This window comes from Cherax quadricarinatus, chromosome 2 (genome assembly GCF_038502225.1).
Source record: "Cherax quadricarinatus isolate ZL_2023a chromosome 2, ASM3850222v1, whole genome shotgun sequence".
NCBI classification, from domain to species: domain Eukaryota; kingdom Metazoa; phylum Arthropoda; class Malacostraca; order Decapoda; family Parastacidae; genus Cherax; species Cherax quadricarinatus.
The window spans coordinates 80087359-80107747 of record NC_091293.1 but is presented as its reverse complement, the minus strand read 5'-3'; the positions used below and the strand labels follow the sequence as shown (position 1 = coordinate 80107747).

Sequence of the window (20389 nt, the reverse complement as noted above, 5' to 3'; positions counted from 1 at the left end):
CAAACCTTTATGGATGAAAATAGCCCTAACACAGCTATTACAATGACAATGTTGTAGCCCATTTTAGACAAATCGTAAAGGAACGGGAGGTACAGAGCTCTATGGACAGATTTGTTGTGCGACAGAGGTCCAGTGACTCTCAAGCTGGTCCTAGTGGCATTAAAAGAAGAAGGGAAGTAACCCTGGAAAAGGACTTGCTACCTCAAGTCCTAATGGAAGGGGATTCCCCTTCTAAACACTAACACCTCTCCCCTCCTTCCATCCCATCAATCATCACCAGATCTTCATTAAAGGTAAGTGTCAATTATTTTATTGTTATTGTAATTATTCTATTGCATTAAACTTAATACAGTGGTCCCTCGCTTTTCATAGTTCTCGACAATCGTAAATTTCGCCAATCATAGGGGTATTTTCGTATAAACATGGACTCGCTTTTCATAGGTTGACTCGCGAATAGTAGTTCGTCCGGGATGCGTACGCACGGTGTGAGCCGGGGCAGCCTCCCTACCCAGCCAGTCTGGCATTGTTTACCAGTGAGTGAAGGTCCCCTCAAGTGCTCCTACGAAATATTTCATAATATTCCACTCATTTTAGTGCTTGCAATTACTAAATAAGCTACCATGGCTCCAAAGAAAGCTCCTAGTGCCAAGCCTGTGGTAAAGAAGGTGAGGCCATTTTCGGGAAGTGTTAAAGAGACGCCAGAAACAGAGCTCTCTCCACAGTTACTTTGCGAGACAGGACTAGAGTGACTCTCAAGGTGGTCCTAGTGGCATTAAGAAACAGAGAAGAGAAGCAACCCCAGAGAAGCAATTGGTACCTGAGGTGTTGCTGGAAGGGGATTCCCCTTCCAAACTGTAAACAATCCAATCTCTCTCCTCCTCCAGTCTCCCATACACTAAGAAGAATCTCCAATAAAGGTAAGTGTTATGCTGTTAATGTTTCATTCATCATTTCCCATTGTATTGTTTATGTACTATATGTATATTTCATGTAAAAAATTTTTTTGTTTTAATACTTCTGGGTGTCAGGAACGGATTAATTGTATTTACATTATTTCTTATGGGGAAAATTGATTCGCAAATCGTAAATTTCGTTTATAGTAACGGCTCCAGGAACGGATTAATTACGAAAAACGAGGGACCACTGTATTTCATGTAGGAAATTTTTTTTTTTTTCATACTTTTGGGTGTCTTGCACGGATTAATTTGATTTTCATTATTTCTTATAAGGAAAATTGATTCGGTTTTCGATATTATCGGTATTCGATGAGCTCTCAGGAACGGATTAATATCGAATACCGGGGCTCCACTGTACAGGTGTTTTTTACATACATACCTTCAGTAATTATTATACTAATTTTTGTTTAACACATTTATAGTGGCTGGCACTGCATCTTGAATTCCCATGTAAAGGCCAATTTCTGGCAGTTTGAAAGATTTTTTTTTTCTGAGAAATGTCAAATCATGAGAAAACAATTTTATGACGTGTTGTAGTTGGTGGAAGTGACCACTCAATAGCAACACCTCGGTGGTGTTTGTGTTTTACAGTTTTTTACAACAAATTGTGATAATTTTTTTTATTTTGGGGGGATGGGTTCATTATTATTATTATAATCAAAAAGAAGCACTAAACCTACAAGGATCATACAGCGTAGCAGGGCAGGGAAGGGTGCAGGGGTAGAGGGTAGCAAGAGGGAGAGGTAGAAAGGGCTGTGAGGAGTGCTGGAAGTATAATCATCAAATTTTGTTCAGTAAATCAGTTGCTGTCACAAAGTCAATGAGAAAGTCAAGGTTAAAGGAGGGTCCATCAGCAAGAAGGGAAGGTAAAGTAAGGCATTAGAGCAGTGACGATGTCAGAGGTAAATTCTGCATGCTCGTTGATAGAGTGGGCAGTCCAACAGAATGTGGCTAACAAAAACTGGAACCTGACAATTCTCACAGAGTGGAGCAGGGCGCCTCCATGAGATACCCGTGAGTAAGATGAGTGTGGCCAGTGCGAAGACGGGAGAGAGTAGTCTCCCAACCTCGACATTGATGACAAGAATATGGCCAGAAACCTGTACTTGGTTTAATAGAATGCAGTTTGTTATGTAGCAGATCAGACCAATGCTGTTGCTAACGGTTGCGAAGGTGGGTAGAAATCACAGCAAAATATTCTGTGAATGGAACACCTCTATTTAAAATTGGAAGGTCATGTATTGCTGACCGCAAGCAGTGTCTGCCTGTTCATTGCCTTGTACGTCAACATGGCTGGGGTCCCAGCAAAAATAATATCTTTGTGCTTGCTAGAGATTTGGCATAACCAAAGTTGAATACGAGGAACCAGCGGATGAGGTGAATCAACTGCCACAAATGGCAACACAGGCATAGATGCAATATGGATAAGTGTGCAAGAATTGCATATGGATAAGTGCTACAAGAATTGCATACAATTCAGCTGTAAAAATGCCAGCTGAGACAAATGCCCTCATAAGATGCTGTCTGGAAGCACTGCTGCATATCCAACACCATCAGAAGACTTGGAATCATCAGTGTACACTGCAATGGCATGAGTATGAGACTGGAAGTGATTAAGAAAAAGAAAGAGAAGTAACAGTAGGTATTTGGGATTTTGCGCATGGCAGTGGGGAAGAACAGGCACGAACTGTCGGAACTTCCCAAGGGGGAAGGGGAAAGTTAGATGCTACGTGAACATAGAAAGGTAGCAAGTGAAGAGAAGATGAATGAATGTAGACGAAGAGAAAAGGAACAGAGTAAACAGGCGGTGAACAAATAGGAACTTCTACTAACATCCGTTACCATCCTATATATGAAAGGATTGTGGAGGTCATGAGAGTGAACAAAATAGCAGAGGCAATGAGCATCATGGCGATCAGTCAAGGATGGAATATTCATCTCTGCAAAGAGACTCTCAACAGGTGAAAAGCACCAAGGCATAAACGTAATCTCTGGTGATGGATGAGATCAAGGCTAGAAAGAGTTGCAGGAGAGGCTGCTGAATATTTCTTGGCACCATAATCCAGCTTCAATAAAATTAGGGCAGAATGCAGTTAAAGGAGAGTTCTACAATCAGCCCCCCCCCCCATGAAAGATTGAGAGTTTTAAGGTTCAGCCAGCTATGACAAGTTGCCTTCAAGGAGGTAATGTGAGGTTTCCAGGATAACCGACGGTCAAACAGAAGGCCGAGAAATTTGACGGTATCACGTTCTGGGATATGTGAACCATACAGGTACAATGGATTGTCAGGGATGATAGAATGTCTAGTCAAAGTAATTTGGTGTGTTTTAGTACTAGAAAATTTTAACTCATGAGCAATGGCCCAGTTGGAAACACGGTTGACCGCATGCTGGAGAGAAACTGCAATGAGGCAATAGTCAGCACCTGCACAAGCTATAGCAGAGTCATCAACATAGAGTGATGACCAAATATTAAATGGAAGTATAAATGCCAGATCATTTATAGCAAGGAGAAAAAGTGTGGTGCTTGGGACACATCCCTGGGGAACGCCTTCAGCTTGGACAAAGTCCGGAGAAAGCATATTAACCCGAAAACGGAAATGTCTCTCGGATAAGAAGTTCTTAAGGAAAAATGGTAGATTGCCTCGGAGGCCTAGGGAGTTAGCTTGGGTCAAGATATTATATCTCTAAGTTGTGTCATATGCCTTCTCAAGATCAAAAAAGATGACGATAACCGAGTGATTATTGTCTAAGACATTACATACATATGTATCTAAACGGAGTAAGGGGTCAAGAGTCGAACCGCCCCTTACGAAAGCCATGTTGACTAATGGAGAGACTATTGTGTGTCTCTAAATACCATACCAAACGTCTGTTTACCAGACATTCCAACACTTTGCAACCCACATTGGTAAGAGCAATGGGAAGTATCAAGTCCCGAAGTACCTGGTTTATGAAGAGGTAGTACAATGGCAGATTTCCACAGCTGTGGCAGAACTCCTCGTGACCAAATAAGATTCAAGAGATGTAAGAGGACAGCAAGGGCTGACTGGTATAAATGCTGTAGTATACAGAGATAAATGCTGTCCAGCCCAGCTGCTGATGATCAGTAAGAGGAGAGTGTTGACTCTAATTCTAGAAGTGTAAAAAGCACATTGTAAGTCTCTTCTCCACTAGAAGAAAAGTCTAAGGGCTCAAACTCTCTGGCAGATTTGGAGGAAAGAAATGAGGGTGTGGAGAAAATTCTCCAGTTAAGGGGGTATCTCAGCCCTCTGAGGGACTTAGCCCTCCTGGAAGGGGCTAGTGGACTCTTCCTTCTTTGCAAACAGTTTTATGAGGAACATATGTATGTACCATAGCATAACAAGGCACACCCTCCTCTCCTTGCTAGAGTTTCTGATCAACTATACAATGAGGTTAAACAAGAGTAATTACCTTTTCTCCATAGCAGGAAGATTAAAGGAAAACCTGCACCCCACTTTATCTACAAGTTGGGACTAGTAGGAATTCTAGTCTATAGCTAGATGACAAGAAACCTACCCTCTTGTATTTGAATACTGTTGCAATGTGTAGTAAAGAAAAGATATAAAGCTGAACTCAGCAGTTCTTTTATGCGGAGGGTGACTGGTGGGTGCTTGGGAAGGGCAACAAGCTAGGTTGAGTTCAGATGTATGTGTGAACACGTCACAAATCTCCTGCCGAGAACAAAGAAAGTAATGACTTTGTGCCGTAAACTCTTGAAATACTGTCAGTCTCCACTAGGAAAACTAATGTTAAAAGGAAATACGAGTATACACCTACCATCCGACTTACGACCTGCTCGACATACGTCCACTCGACTTACGACCATGCATCTGGCAGCTGGGATGGGCCGGCTGATGCATACCACTGTACAATATTTGACAATACTCGTGGCGGCAATGTGTCATGCAGGCAGCATCAGTTTGAGTAACCCTGTTCTATCAGCAGCATCATACTGTATTAACTGTACTAACTGGACAGTAAATTTCACCATGGCCCCTAAGATGAAGTCTGAATCTTGCACTGGAGATTGTGGCAAGAAAGGCTCTTATTCTCGAACTCTATATGTTTTCACTATTGCACATAAACCTGTCTATCTGTCTGCCTGTATATCTGTCTGTATCTCTGTGTGTCTGTTTATCTGTCTGTCTACTAGTGTGTCTGTCTTTCTGTCTACCTGTGTGTCTGTCTTTGTCTGCTTGTCTGTCTCAGAGCCACTCTTGAAGACACCATATTAATAATGATAATAATAATAATCACTGAGGCACATTAAATATGTATAAAACGTTAATACTGACATTTTGCTTAATCCATCTATGATTTTTTTTTTTCAAAATTATATAATAAACATGCTACATAACATATAAATTAACAAATATGAGATGTTTTTCTGGTCGGCTTGACAGTGAACAGGAACCGTTCGTGTCCGGGCTGGTAACAACAACAACAACAACAACGTTTGTTTACATAACTCGTGAACATTCTACATTCTCATTTATTCATTTAATCTTGTTTACTCACCTCTCACTCTACATTAAAACTACAGATATTTTAAGGTAAGTAATGACTGGACACGATTATTATAGTATTATAGCTTAATAATATTAATATTAGTACATATGTATTATTGTAATAATAATGATTATTAATATTATTATTAATTTAGGGCACTGGAGCACAGATCCACTGTATAGCACTTTGTCTGGATTTTTTGGGTTATCTTAGGTAATTTATACTATGTATGATAACTTGACTTATGTGTACCAGTGAGAGAGAGAGAGAGAGAGAGAGAGAGAGAGAGAGAGAGAGAGAGAGAGAGAGAGAGAGAGAGAGAGAGAGAGAGAGAGATACAGAGACAGCCACATTCGGTCAGCCAGTCAGCCAACTACCCACCCACCCAATCCAGCCAGCCACCCACCCATCCAGCCAGCCACCCACCCATCCAGCCAGCCAGCCACTCACCCGGCCACCCAGCCAGCCAGCCGGATACTTATTACACATGTTCCAAAGTTGTTTCTCTTTACTTAGGGTATAGGTTATACAACATTCTGGCAGGATGACACTACCAGTGGTATTCTCTCATTCCACTGTGTCGACAATACATAAATATAATAGTAACATATGATACTGTATGCATACATATCGCTACCATGTATACATTATATACAGTACATAAATAATTAAAATACAACAATAGAAGTAAATTATGGTAAAAAGAATGAAATAATGATTGTACATTACAGTATTATGTAGGTAGTTTATATAGGAAAGTTTTGACATTATGCCCTACCCAATATGTTGGCAATTTTCAAAGGTTCGACTTACGACCGGTTGGTCGGAACCAAGCTTGGTCATAAGTCGGATGGTAGGTGTATTATCTGTGGTATAATCCTGATAAATGTAAAGTTTGTGTCGCCATATGCATTCAGGCGTTATGAACAAAGGGACAAGATATCTCCCAATCAGGTAAAAACTGACCAAAGTGACTCCCTATCAACGAGTGAGGACATAACTACGCATCTATAGCAGCCTACTCAAGACAATGATACCAAGATGTACTTCCACTACCACAAACTAGGGGAAATTGGGGCAGTTACAATACCCAGGTAGGTCCAGGCATACCCACTTCTGTAGATGAATGATTCAGAGAACTGACATGTTATTGAATTAGACACATGTGCAACTCTTGGGTATCTTTATTGAGGAAACGTTTCACCATACAGTGGCTTCATCGGTCCATACAAAGGAGAAACTTGAAGAACAGGAGGAGAATGAGGTAATCAGTCCCTCAGCCTTGAGTTGATGTGGTCAGTCCATCGACGGGTGGCTGCTCTCATTCACTTAAAATCAAGAAGGCGCTTTTGTAGTCCTATTATACCAATATCTGCCCCACGCAACACATTTCCAACGTACCGCACGAGCACAGGCAGACCACCAACTCATGCATCTCTAAGAATGCCTGCCCAAGGTTTGGGGTATAGAATGTGAAGCTGCAGTTAAAACTGAGGTTGAGAAGAGGTGTAACAGCTCATCAGTGGAGGATGAAAAAGGATCCTCACTAAAAGCAGTTTGACATGAGTAAAGGTCCCAATTTGTGCAGTCAAATTGCCAACGTGGGCTGTGAGGAGGTGGTGAGTACGAGTGAGAAGCAAGGACAATTGGAAAATGATCGCTGTCGTGCATGTCCGGGAGGACAGACCAGGTAAAGTCTAGTGCAGTTGAGGAAGAGCAAACCGAGAGATCGATGCAAGAGAGAGAGAGATTGAGTACGAGGATCAAAATGGGTGGGAGTACCTATATTTAAAATGTGGAGGGGGAGAGAAGTGAGAAAAGCCTCCAACTGAATTCCACGAGGGTCACAGTGAGACCCCACAGAGAAAATGGTAAGCATTAAAATCACCAAGTAACAGAAGGGGTGGCAGTAAGAAAGAAACCAGAAATGCAGCATCTGGGATAGATAATGCCTGAGAAGGAGAGAGATACAAAGAACATTGTATACCACTTATTCAAGTGGATGCGGGCTGCAGTGTAATGCAGTGAAGTATGAACAAAGAGCTGATGATATGGAATACTGGTGCATATAAGAAGTGCACTTTTGTTAAAAGTTCCATTGGGAAAAAGATCTGATGAATATAATAAAACATAGCCTGAGATGGGACGGATAACAGCGGAGCGTAATTTGGGTTCTTGTAAATAAACACAAACAGGAATACTGGAAGAGGAACACCTGAAGCTCACCCGGTTACCTCTGAGGCCTTGGATATTCCACTGTAAATAAGCCATGATTTGCAAGAGAAGGATACAAGAAATTGGAAGGTAGAGGTATCTACGGACTAGAAGGGTTAGAAAAGTCTACATGTGGAAGCAGCGGAAAATGAACAAGCAGCGAAGGTTTGGAACGCTGCCAAGAAAGAAGTTGTACAGATGGAGAAGAGTGAAGAGGAGCGACAGAAGGTGGATTGGTTTAGTCTCCACAGTGTAGTCAGAGATAACTTCAGTTGTTTCAGAGGACAAGGACGTTGTATGTGGGACTATTGGAGATAGAAGGAGGAGGGTGAGTAAAGATCGGGGCAACAACAGAATTTACCAGTGTGGGGGTGGGGGGGGATGAGAGGTTAGAAGTGACTTCAGAAGCTTGGGAGGGGACAGGAGAGGAAGGTACTGTATGAGGGGGAGGATGTACCTCCAAACTCCTACCCCTCAAGGAAGGTTCCTTGATGTTGGTGAGGGGCTCTTGATTTAGGGAATTGGATCTGTGCTCCAGTTCCCCGAATTAAGCCTGAATGCCTTCCACATCCCCCCCCAGGCGCTGTATAATCCTCCGGGTTTAGCGCTTCCCCCTTGATTATAATAATAATAATCCAAACTCCTAACAGAACAAAAGGTAAAGATCCAAGTACTGAGACTGGAAATGAAAGAGATTTACCCTTTGGGGATCTGTTGGACTTTGAAGAACTAGAAAGGCGAGGGGGAGGAGTTATGCGAGTCCTTGTAGATATAGAAGCTTGCGTGTGAGATGAAGACATTGAAGATTGCATGTGAGATGATGGTTATGCTGAACTTAGGTTCAATATTAAGGGAGTTTTATGATTTTCATCAAGGATCTGCTGATGGTCCCCAGTTAGGGTCATTATATTGTCTACTTGTTCTTGACTCTGTGCTGCTGCTTGTTACATAATTGTTGTTTGGCAAATGGTTTGTCACGTTGTTCAAGCAAGCTGTTTTGATTGCTTTGTTTGTCAAGGAAATAGATTATTTGAGGACATTTAGTCAGTCACTGTTTATGTCTCAGTTGAGCCTAGCCATGTTGAGACATAAACAACTTTGTGCACATACACACATTCTCACACACACACTTACCAGATGGTACTTAAGTCATACTGGTATGAAATGTGCCATCAACACTATATGTACAATTTAACTTTGCACTACAGGAGATCTGTAGGAGCTTGTATCCTAAATTATATCAAATTAAGTTACTTTGATTTTGTCCACCTAGACAACTTTGTTAATAAACATCTCAATTTTTATTTCTTTAGTTAGTATCCTATCAGTTGCAATCCTAAAGCACTATTAATGTTTATCATAATTTTAAATGATAACTGGACCAGAATACTTTCTGACAAACTGTTACAAAACGAGAAACAGGCTAGATGCTAGAGGGGGATCAATAAATTGACCTTCTAGTATTCTCTGGAGATGTCTGTTTTGTAACACTTGTTGTAAGTGATAGCTGCTGTGTTGCCAATGACAGATACCATGCTGTCAGTGACAGCTGCCTTGTGACAGCTACCTTGTTGTAAGTGACATCTGCCTTGTTGTGATTTCTACCTTGTTGTAAGTGACAGCTGCCTTGTAAGTGACATCTGCCTTGTTGTAAGTGACCTGCTTGTACCGCTGTTTTTTGTTATTATTGGCTTAAGGTAATTTACTATAGTGGATCCCCAGCTCAAATAGCATAGTTGAGGAAGGGATAGATTATAGACTAGTATAATTAAGTAGTGCTGTTTGAGGTACATAGCAATGCATCAGATAGGATAACTGATTTGGATACTTTTTTGGTAATGCATAAAGTGTGTTGAATTTCAAGTTGTAGTCAAGGAATTTTCATTCATGTCTTGTCTATGAATGGGAGAGTCATTGATTAGAACATGTAGTTGAACATTTGTTGCTGTGTTCCCAAACACCACGTGGAAGGTCTTGTCAGCGTTAAATGAAATTTCACTGGTTGATATGTTCAGGAGTTCTTCATTAACATAACATTTTGAGGGAATTCAGATCAGGTGGAAGACAACATTAGTTGTGTTTAGGTTTGTCGGGTCATTAAACTCAGTAGTTAAAAACAATGTAGAAGGTAAAAGTGTCTTTATTACATTAAATGGACGGGACAAAAAATTAGTTGAACTAAACCTGAACAAGAAGGTAACATGTCAGTAGGTTCTGGTACCATAATATTGTTCATTACAAAGAACAAAAGTAATATCAATAGGTCTAGTAGCACAATATTGTTCAATACCATGAACAAATCTCTACCATCATAAGAGTCTAAGTCAACTTTAACACACAATGTAACCGAGGTACACAAACATAAAAATTCTTCCTCAAAAAAGATGTCCATTTTTAATTCCTGTTTTTAAGGTTTAAAATATATATATATATATATATATATATATATATATATATATATATATATATATGTCTTTGTTTTCAATAACAGTGAATTTGAAGTCGATCAAAAGCATATATAAGTACATATATCAGAAACTCACAATTGTACATTACAGACAGACTTGCAGTGACAAGTTTAAAGGTTCCAGGGCCCCCCTAAGTGAAACACCATTTATGGGGTCCCTTTCAAATATTGCATAAGTGTAAGTTCAATTTTAGCAGAGGCAGAGATATGATTGGTTGCATGACTGCCACTGCTCTGCTCTCAACCCTCACATAAACTTAATTTTATCCAAAGATACTCAACAAATATGATAATAAATTTCTATCTTGATTTCAGAATCAAAATTGTTGGTAGAGTTTGTAAATGTTTGTGGTCAGTGATGACAAGCTATCAAATTTTACAGGTGGGCACGACTCAAGAGGGTTCACAAACAAATAGTTTATGATTTGGTGACCCCTCAGTGGTTAGGGGCCCTTCAGTGGCCAATTAGTCTGGTACTCATAACTAATGGTTTTAACCCTTTGAGGGTCTGGCCCATAGTTCTACTGCTTTGAAAACAGGGTCCATGCCGCAGTTCTACGCCATGAGCTCAACTAACTCAGGTAAGCGGTGAGCGGTAAATCTAGGCCTATATATGAGAAAATGCATCTATGCGGTAAGTGTGCACCATATACAAAAATCCTGCAGCATGCAGTGCATAATGAGAAAAAAACTGAGACCATGTTTTTTTTATTAAAACAGCAAATTAGCGGTGTATTTTTGTATGTTTTTTACAGTTGTATTCATGGTTTTTTTGTCTCATTTGACAAAATGGAAGATATAGTGCTGAAAATGGCTTGAAACTGAGCTCAAAGTAGCAGAAATGTTCAATTTTTGCCGATGTTCAAGAGCAAACAAATAACATCATGCGTCCAATACACGTCAGTTGGTGGGTCTAACATGCATTCACAAATGTGGTGATATTATTTATACAATTATTAAATTTTTGCATGACAGTAAATTTCTATTTTTTTGGTGTTCTTTTTGATAATAATAATAATAATAATAATAATAATATTTTTTGGTGTGAATAAAAATTCATTATGTGAATAAAAAATAAAAATGGAATTCATTTGTAAAGCCTGAAAACATAACTAATAAACAGAGAAAATGTTATTTTAGTGCCAGGAATGCCTGCATTGTTTATTCTGGACCCCTTTTTTGGAACTGGAATATTTTGAACTTTGTGTGAAATTTGCCGAATTACTGATTTCCGATCACTTTGCTGCATAGTTGAAATAGTTGACTGGGCAATTTCTCATGCTCAATCAACGAAATAGAAGTAATACTAGCAAAATTGCTAAGAATTTGGTTGACTGGAATAATGTAATTGGCCTAAAATGGGAGTCAATGCGGGAAAAATTGCTGATGCGTAAATATACCTGGAGTTTACCTGGAGAGAGTTCCGGGGGGTCAACGCCCCTGCGGCCCGGTCTATGACCAGGCCTCCTGGTGGATCAGAGCCTGATCAACCAGGCTGTTACTGCTGGCTGCACGCAAACCAACATACGAGCCACAGCCCGGCTGGTCAGGAACCGACTTGAGGTGCTTGTCCAGTGCCAGCTTGAAGACTGCCAGGGGTCTGTTGGTAATCCCCCTTATGTATGCTGGGAGGCATACATAAGGGGGATTACCAACAAAATTCATGAGCGTAATTTTGTCAATTTTCTATCAAATTTCATACTTTCTGTTTTATTACCTCCAGAAAGAGATTCTCTACCATTTCATAAGAAAAATTAACAATTTTTTTTTTTTTTTTTTTTTTTTAAATTCTTGGACCCTGTGAACAAGTTTCAGATCGGGGGTCTGGACCCTGAAAAGGTTATTATCTGACACACTCAACAATTACACAATACCTGTGTCAACATCAACAGACACCCAACAACTGCACAATACCTTTGTCAACAAACATACACACTCAACAATTACACTCTCAACAACTACACAATACCTGTGTCAATATCTACATACACACTCATCAACTACACAATACCTTTATCAACATACACAATCAACAACTACACAATACCTGTGTCAATGGCTATACCACGGTGAATGCATATCTTGTGCAATCAGCAAAGTTAAGCAACGTTGGGTTTGGTTAGTACTTGGATGGGTGACTGCCTGGGAACACCAAATGCTCTTGGGATCAATTTTATTTTGTCTTTCTTTGGGGATGACACCCGAATTTGCATGAAGACACTGCAAGACTCCAGGCAGACATCACCCAACTCTTTAAATGGGCTGCAGAAAACAGCATGAAGTTCAAAGGAGAAATTTCAATTACTTTGATATGGAAAACTCAAGGAAATTAAAACTATATCGGAGTATAAAACAAATTCCAACCACACAATAGAGTAGAAAACTAATGTGAAATACCTGGGAGTGATAATGTCAGAGGACCTTACCTTCAAAGACCACAATACTGTATCTACTTCATCTGCTAAAATAACTGATTGGATGGATAATGAGAACCTTTAAAACTAGGGACACCAAGCCCATGATAATTCTCTTCAAATCTCTTATTTTCTCTAGGCTGGAATACTGCTGTACACTAACTGCCTCCTTCAAGACTGGCAAAATTGCTGACCTGGAGATCATACAAAGAACTTTCATGGCACAAATAAGTACGATAAAGCACTTAAATTACTGTGAACGGTTGAAGTCCCTTGATTTGTATTCCTTGGAACACAGGCAAGAAAGAAAAGTTAGGCGTGCCACGAGTACACTGAGACACAACACAATAAGTGTAAGGGGCCCAAGACTGTTCAACTGCCTCCCAGCATACATAAGGGGGATTACCAACAGACCCCTGGCTGTCTTCAAGAAGGCACTGGATAGGCACCAAAGTCAGTACCTGACCAGCTGGGCTGTGGTTCTTACATCAACTTGTGTGTGGCCAGTAGTAACAGCCTGGTTGATCAGGCCCTGATCCACCACAAGGCCTGGTCACAGACTGGGCTGCGGGGGTGTTGACCCCTGAAACCCTCTCCAGGTATACATGAACATACACACTCAACAACTACACAGTACCTATAGCAACATCAACATACACACTCAACAACTACACAATACCTATGTCAACTTCTCTTACAAGACATAAATTCCTTTTCTCATATTAATGGAATTTCTTCAGTTAATTTTATTCATTTGTATCATACAAAATATTTACAAAATTTTAAATATCTAAAATATGCCTTCAACTGCTGCATTTACTATCATTTCTATACCCATATTTTCCAAGCAAATAGTCCTCTATATTTCTAGATAGTAGGCAGTTTGATATATATATATATATACAGTGGACCCCCGCATAACGATCACCTCCCAATGCAACCAATTATGTAAGTGTACGTATTTATGTAAGTGCGTTTGTACGTGTATGTTTGGGGGTCTGAAATGGACTAATCTGATTCACAATATTCCTTATGGGAACAAATTCGGTCAGTGCTGGCACCTGAACATACTTCTGGAATGAAAAAATATCGTTAACCGGGGGTCCACTGTATATATATATATATATATATATATATATATATATATATATATATATATATATATATATATATATATATATATATTCTTTCTTTCTTTCTTTCAACACACCGGCCGTATCCCACCAAGGCGGGGTGGCCCAAAAGGAAAAACGAAAGTTTCTCCTTTTACATTTAGTAATATATACAGGAGAAGAGGTTACTAGCCCCTTGCACACAGGTCTCCCTCAACATTCACGAGGGTTAGGGGATCAAGAGCCTCACGAATGTTGAAAAATCGCGAATGTTTGGTGCCCCAATATATTGTAGGGAAATATAATACAATACTGCTTCCTTAACTTGTCGAACCATTAACAATCATAAAATACATGAAAATGTCGTAAATTGTACTAAATACATACATTATGGCTTAATAAACTGCCTCCACCACTGCGAGTCCCTACTACCCTCCCTCTGACCCCCCACAACTGGCAGCCAGCCCTCCCACCACTGTGGTGAGTGTTTTGTTTGTTTATTATTTGCTATTAAACTACAGTATAAATAATGTCAACCCATTTATGACTGCATATTGGAATGGCTATTCGGACAGGTATTGGAAGGTGACATCATGTGTTTACTCTTGAACACAGCAAAGAATCAAACATTTGTGCTACTGCTAATAATAATAATAATAATAATAATAATAATAATAATAATAATAATAAATACGATAGAATTGAAGAAGGAAATTGTACAAAAATACGAGGGCTGAAGCAGTGGTGGAGGAAGTGGTTGACGCATCGTCAGTGTGGCTTTGTTTATGCTGGAGTGAGTATTAGTCTCCGTGCTCTTCCAAACATTTCACAATAATTCATTGTGTTTGGTGCTTGTAGATTGAGTGTGACTGGAGTGGTTGAGGCAGTGGTAGAGGCAGTGATAGAGGCAGTGGGTGAGGCAGTGGGTGAGGCAGTGGGTGAGGCAGTGGTAGAGGCAGTGGTAGAGGCAGTGATAGAGGCAGTGGGTGAGGCAGTGGTGTTTACTAACATATATGTTATAAATAATAATAGTACATGTTAATATTAATAACATTTATAATAATAATAATAATAATAATAAATGTTATTCATAATGTACTATTATTATTTATAACATATATGTTAGTAAATATCACTGCCTCTATCACTGCCTCTACCACTGCCTCAACTGCTGCCTCAACCGCTGCCTCACCCACTGCCTCTACCACTGCCTCAACCACTCCAGTCACACTCAATCTACAAGCACCAAATACAATGAATTATTGTGAAATGTTTGGAAGAGCACGGAGACTAATACTCACTCCAGCATAAACAAAGCCACACTGACGATGCATCAACCACTTCCTCCACCACTGCTTCAACCCTCGTATTTTTGTACAATTTCCTTCTTCAATTCAATCGTATTTATTATTATTATCATTATTATTATTATTATATTAATATTATTATTATTATTATTATTATTAGCAGTAGCAGAAATGTTTGATTCTTTGCTGTGTTCAAGAGTAAACACATGATGTCACCTTCCAATACCTGTCTGAATAGCCATTCTAATATGCAGTCATGAATGGGTTTACATTATTTATACTGTAGTTTAATAGCAAATAAACAAACAAAACACTCACCACACAGTGGTGGGAGGGCTGGCTGCCAGTTGCAGGGGTCGGAGGGAGGGTAGTAAGGACTCGTGGCGGTAAACTTAAATATGATTTGGCGGTTGGGAATTCGCGAATGTGTGAAGCCCGCGAAAGTTGAAAACGCGAATGTTGAGGGAGACCTGTATATATATATCGTGCCGAATAGGCAGAACTTGCGATCTTGGCTTAAATAGCAACGTTCATCTTGCCATATAGGACAAGTGAAAATTTGTGTATGCAATAATTTTGCCAAAATCATTCTGAGCCTAACAAAAAAAAATATATTTGATTGTGTTTGTTTAGTACTAAGTTATTGTAAACGTATTTAAAATATACTTAGCTGGGTTAGGCTAAAATAAATTACTCTTGTTATAATAAGGTTAGGCAAGTTTTCTAAGATTCTTTTGGTGCAAAATTAAAATTTTTTACATTAACAATAATGAAAAAAATATATTTTAAACGTATAAGAGAAAATTTCAGATTATTATTATAATCAAAAAGAAGCGCTAAGCCACAAGGGCTATACAGCAGAGAAAATTTCAGAAAGGACTTAATTTTAAATGAGTTTTTTGCTAATTGACCAGTTTTACATATTCGGCACAACATGCATGTATATATATATATATATATATATATATATATATATATATATATATATATATATATATATATATATATATATATATATATATATATATATATAGACATATATATATATATATATATATATATATATATATACATATATATATATACATATATATATATATATATATACATATATATATATATATATATACATATATATACATATATATATATATATAAACACTGATCTCTGGCTGAAGGAGACTCGAACCTACGAACCTTAGGACAAGGTACGCAGTGCTTTACCAATCTACCCACACTGGACATATATATATTATCTAGGAGTATACTAGTTGCAAGTCATGAATCAATGAGTATATTTCATGCATATATCATAGATATATATTTGTGAGAATTTAATTCTCATTGGTAGCCCAGCCTGCAACTGGGCTTTTCTCTTGGTTGCCTGTACAACCAGGCTGTGTGTCTGTCATAACCTGATTCATCTAGTACTTCTAAAAGAGTTATTTCCACTATAGTTTTAAAAGAGAGCAGCGATTTATTACAGTGTTTCACATGAATTTTAAATATTGTAATTTTGCCATATGTTGCAACATTATTGCATGTTGCAACATTACAACATATTGCAATATTACCTCATGTTTCAACATTATCACTTGTTGCAACATTACCACACATTGCAACATTACCACATATGTTTATGGTCATCAGAAATAAACACCAGTTTTGCAACTCAGTAAAGGATCAGTAAAGTTACAGTAAGAACACTAACACTTGGGAGGCATTTGTAAGACACATTTATATCATTCCTGTAATCACAGCAATGTCGTTCAAATGAACATTTTTATGGACATTTCATCACCATAACTTTTCAATACTTTCAGTACTGTATAAGCATGTACATTATTTATTAAACTAATAAGTAACTTAAAAAAAAGTCTAGACAGGTTAAAAATGACATTATAGACAACACGTTCTTAATTTAGAAATATATATACCTGGTAAGATAAATTCTTGATCATACTTAGAAGAATAATGCTTTAACCCTTTGACTGTCGCAAGCCCCTTTCTGAAACTGTCATTCTATGTCGAAAAATTTTTGAAAAAAAAAATTATTTTTTCTTATGAAATGATAGAGAATCTTTTCCCGATGGTAATGACACCAAAAGTTCGAAATTTGGTCGAAAACTCATGGAATTACGCTCCCGCGAAGTTAACGGTCTCGGCGACATATGCGTATCGGCAATTTCGCTGACTTTGAGCTCTGTTTTCAGCCAATTCCGTTGTTCCAGTTGACCAAACTCATAGCTATTTCTTTAGAACTCCATTTTATCTATCAGCTGAGTACAAGAAACCGCCCATTTACCAATTTGAACTACCCAATATAGTGGTCAGAAAATGGCAATTTGGCCAATTTCACGCAAATTAAAAAAGATGCCAATTTCAAAATAGGGTCCAGAATAAACAAGGTAGACATTCTTGGCACTAAAATAACATATCCTCTGTTCATTAGTCACATCTCTAGGCCCCTCTTATATTATTATTGCCATACAAAAAAATACAAAATTTACTGTTATGCAGACTACTGCATCATTGTAAAAATGGTATAAATAATATCAGTGCACTAGTGAAAGAATATTAGACTCCCCAGTTGACGTGTATTGGACTGAACATTGGTAAAAATCGAACATTTCCGCTACTTTGAGCTCGGTTTCAAGGTCGTTTTCTTCGTCAAAGTAATGAAAATCATCTCTATTTCTATAATGTGTTTTCCATTTTATCACCTAAGACCATGAAAATGTGAATACAACGATAAATACTATATGAAAATACACCTCAAAGTCGGCGTTTTAATCCAAAAAAACGATCAGAGTTTTTTTTTTCTCATTATGCACTGTGTGCTGCAGGATTTTTTTTATGTGGTGCACACAGACCCATTCTCTTACATGTGGGCCTACCAGCTTTCTCCCGCTTGATTTGAAGACGCTAGAATTACGTATTGAGTATATATACGTCAGAAACAGTGGCGCGTAAGACGTATTTATATGGCGTAAACAGTCAAAGGGTTAAGCAGGTGGACTGTGCTATATTCTTTATCATAAATATATAAAAAAAGATACATTATTTAGACAATTAAAATAAACCTTTTATTAAAATAAGCTAAAATAATGAAGCATCTGTACAGAGACGAAAATTTCTACTTTATACTAAACCTAGCAAACAAAATTAGCTTAAATTTTTTTTTGCCTGCACTCGGCAGTCTGCATTGCAAACGACAACACTGAAGATTGAAACAACCGACATAAAATAGTGTGACTATTGTGGAGGTTGAGTGTTGGGCTGGTACTGATGGGTGTACGCTGGAGGTTGCTGCCCGCCCCCTGGATAACCTGACAACAAAAATATTATAATTAACAATTTTGCTGGCTCTGTAACCTGAAAAGTGAAAATATTTACATGATTTAATTAAATAGTAAGACCGAGAGACTTACACTTGTTTCTGAAGTAATGTTTGTGTTGTGGGAGCCTATTTCTAATACCTAGCCTTTTCTAATACCTCCCCTTTTCTAATACCTAGCCTTTCCTAACCCTGGTAATCTTATTGCTTGTATGGACCTTGTGTGCCTCTGCTCTCTCCATGTGATTCTTCTCTTGTATCATCGTGTGTGTCTTAGGATCAAGATGGCTCTTCTTTACTGAAACACTGATATGATTGAGTCATGTGTGAGACTCGACCCATGTTTTCGGGAAGCCTATGTTTTAGTGCTTCTTTTTGATAATAATAATACTAATAATAATCTGGGAAACTGCAGGTCACAGATAATCATTTCCCTAATTCTGGAAGCTCCTCATGTTTTGCCTACTGCCTTCAGCCACTTTCCATTTATTTTTGTTCTCAAAGGATTTTCCTGTGGTTGGTGTGCCCTCTGCTGCAGCCTTTACAATTCAGGGTGTGACTTTATCTTTCCTAGTAGTGATCCACAGTGATCCCACCTCTAGGTGTCTGCAGTTGATTCTCTGCTCCTCCAGGCTGGTGGTGGTCTCGCATGACTCAATATAAACATGTATATAGTTCATTACCACTACGCAGCCCAGTCCCTGGTCCCATTATGTATTATTATAATCAAAAAGAAGCACTAAACCTACAATGGTCATACAGCGCCGCCGAGCAGGGAAGGATGCAGGGGTAATGGGCAGCAAGAGGGAGAGGGATGATTATTAGGTCATGGAGTGCAGCAGGGCAGTGGATAGTGCAGGGGTAGAGGGGTAGCAACAGACTGAGGCAGAAAAGGCCATAAGGAGTACTAGACATCATCATCAGAGTTTGTGCAGTAAATCAGTTGCTGTCACAAAGTCAGTGAGAGAGTCGGGGTGAAAGGAGGGTCCATCAGCAAGAAGGGAAGGTAAAGTAAGGGCAGTAGAGCGGTGACGATGTTATAAGTAAATTCTACATGCTCGTTGACAGAGTGGGCAGTCCAACAGCTCCTGGACCCTCCTCTTCACTGTCGCTACTTAGGTCACTCTCCCTGCTCCATGTGTGTGTGTTACCTCTCAGTCATATCTACAGTTAAGAACTCTGAGCCACTTCCTGCTGTTATCTTCACAGGGTCAAGATAATGGCAGAGTGGTTGAGGGACCCTGGTCTGTCTGGTCTTTTTGTCAGTTCATCCTCTAGTCTTCCTCTTGATGCTCACGTTCTCTCTGTGTGTGTACACTGCATCTGCACTGATGGATTCTTTTTATATTTTAACACTTAGTTTTGATTATAATTTATATTGTGTCTGTGGTCCACAAACTTTTATCCTGAGGGGCACTTTGCTGACCTGCTTGATAACACAGTCCCCTTTTATGTGGCAGACCTTAACACTCCTTAACTTGGGTCTTTGTCTTGGCCTCTATGCTTTATCCAAGATACTGCAACTTGTTTCCTAGATGTGTGCTGACTTCAGCTGTCACCTCATTCCTTTTGAGCCACTCCGTCATCTTTGACAGGTGGAGATACCTGCAAGTTATCAGTAAAGTTTGGAATAAACAATTTTTTCCTGGAGTGGCTGTGTCTGTCTGCCAGGACGGTACATTTCTCTCAGCAGCCTGCATTATGTACCAACTGTAAGACCATTTATAAAATATACACAGTAGGGCCCCACTTATATGGCAGGTTAGGTTCCAGGCTACTGCCGTAAAGTGGAACCCCATTTCTTTTCCATTTATAAATGCATATAAATGCCAGATAACAAGGTTTACACTAACATATATTAAGTTAGCAATAAAAGCAGGCATTAAAAAATAAAAAGTAAAATACACACACTGTACACTCATTACTTACCTTAAAATATTTATAGTCTTAAGTGTAGGGTGAGAGGTTAGTAGTATTTATTGTTGAAATTCAGGTGTGGTAGGTATGGTAGCCCATCTGGCTACCACAACTACATGTAATATATGACACT

At 38.9% G+C, this 20389-nt stretch overlaps 1 protein-coding gene and 1 long non-coding RNA gene across 9 annotated transcripts in view; both read right to left on the bottom strand.

Moving 5' to 3' along the window:
• Positions 1 to 9824: 9824 nt before the first annotated feature.
• LOC138853313 (uncharacterized) lies at positions 9825 to 16008 on the bottom strand. The gene is made up of 2 exons (XR_011392519.1): positions 13263 to 16008; positions 9825 to 13220 (listed from the first exon to the last, which is right to left on the bottom strand). It is a non-coding gene; the product is annotated as an uncharacterized lncRNA (long non-coding RNA).
• Positions 16009 to 16715: 707 nt separating this feature from the next.
• The window catches only part of LOC128698434 (proline-rich protein HaeIII subfamily 1), a 142352-nt gene continuing 138678 nt past the window's right edge, over positions 16716 to 20389 (bottom strand). For all 8 annotated transcript variants that reach the window (XM_070089264.1, XM_053790680.2, XM_070089268.1 and 5 more), the window contains one exon: positions 16716 to 18331. In XM_070089264.1, the coding sequence (XP_069945365.1) occupies positions 18258 to 18331 (74 nt within the window). In that variant the 3' untranslated portion in view covers positions 16716 to 18257. The remainder of the gene's footprint in view (positions 18332 to 20389) is intronic.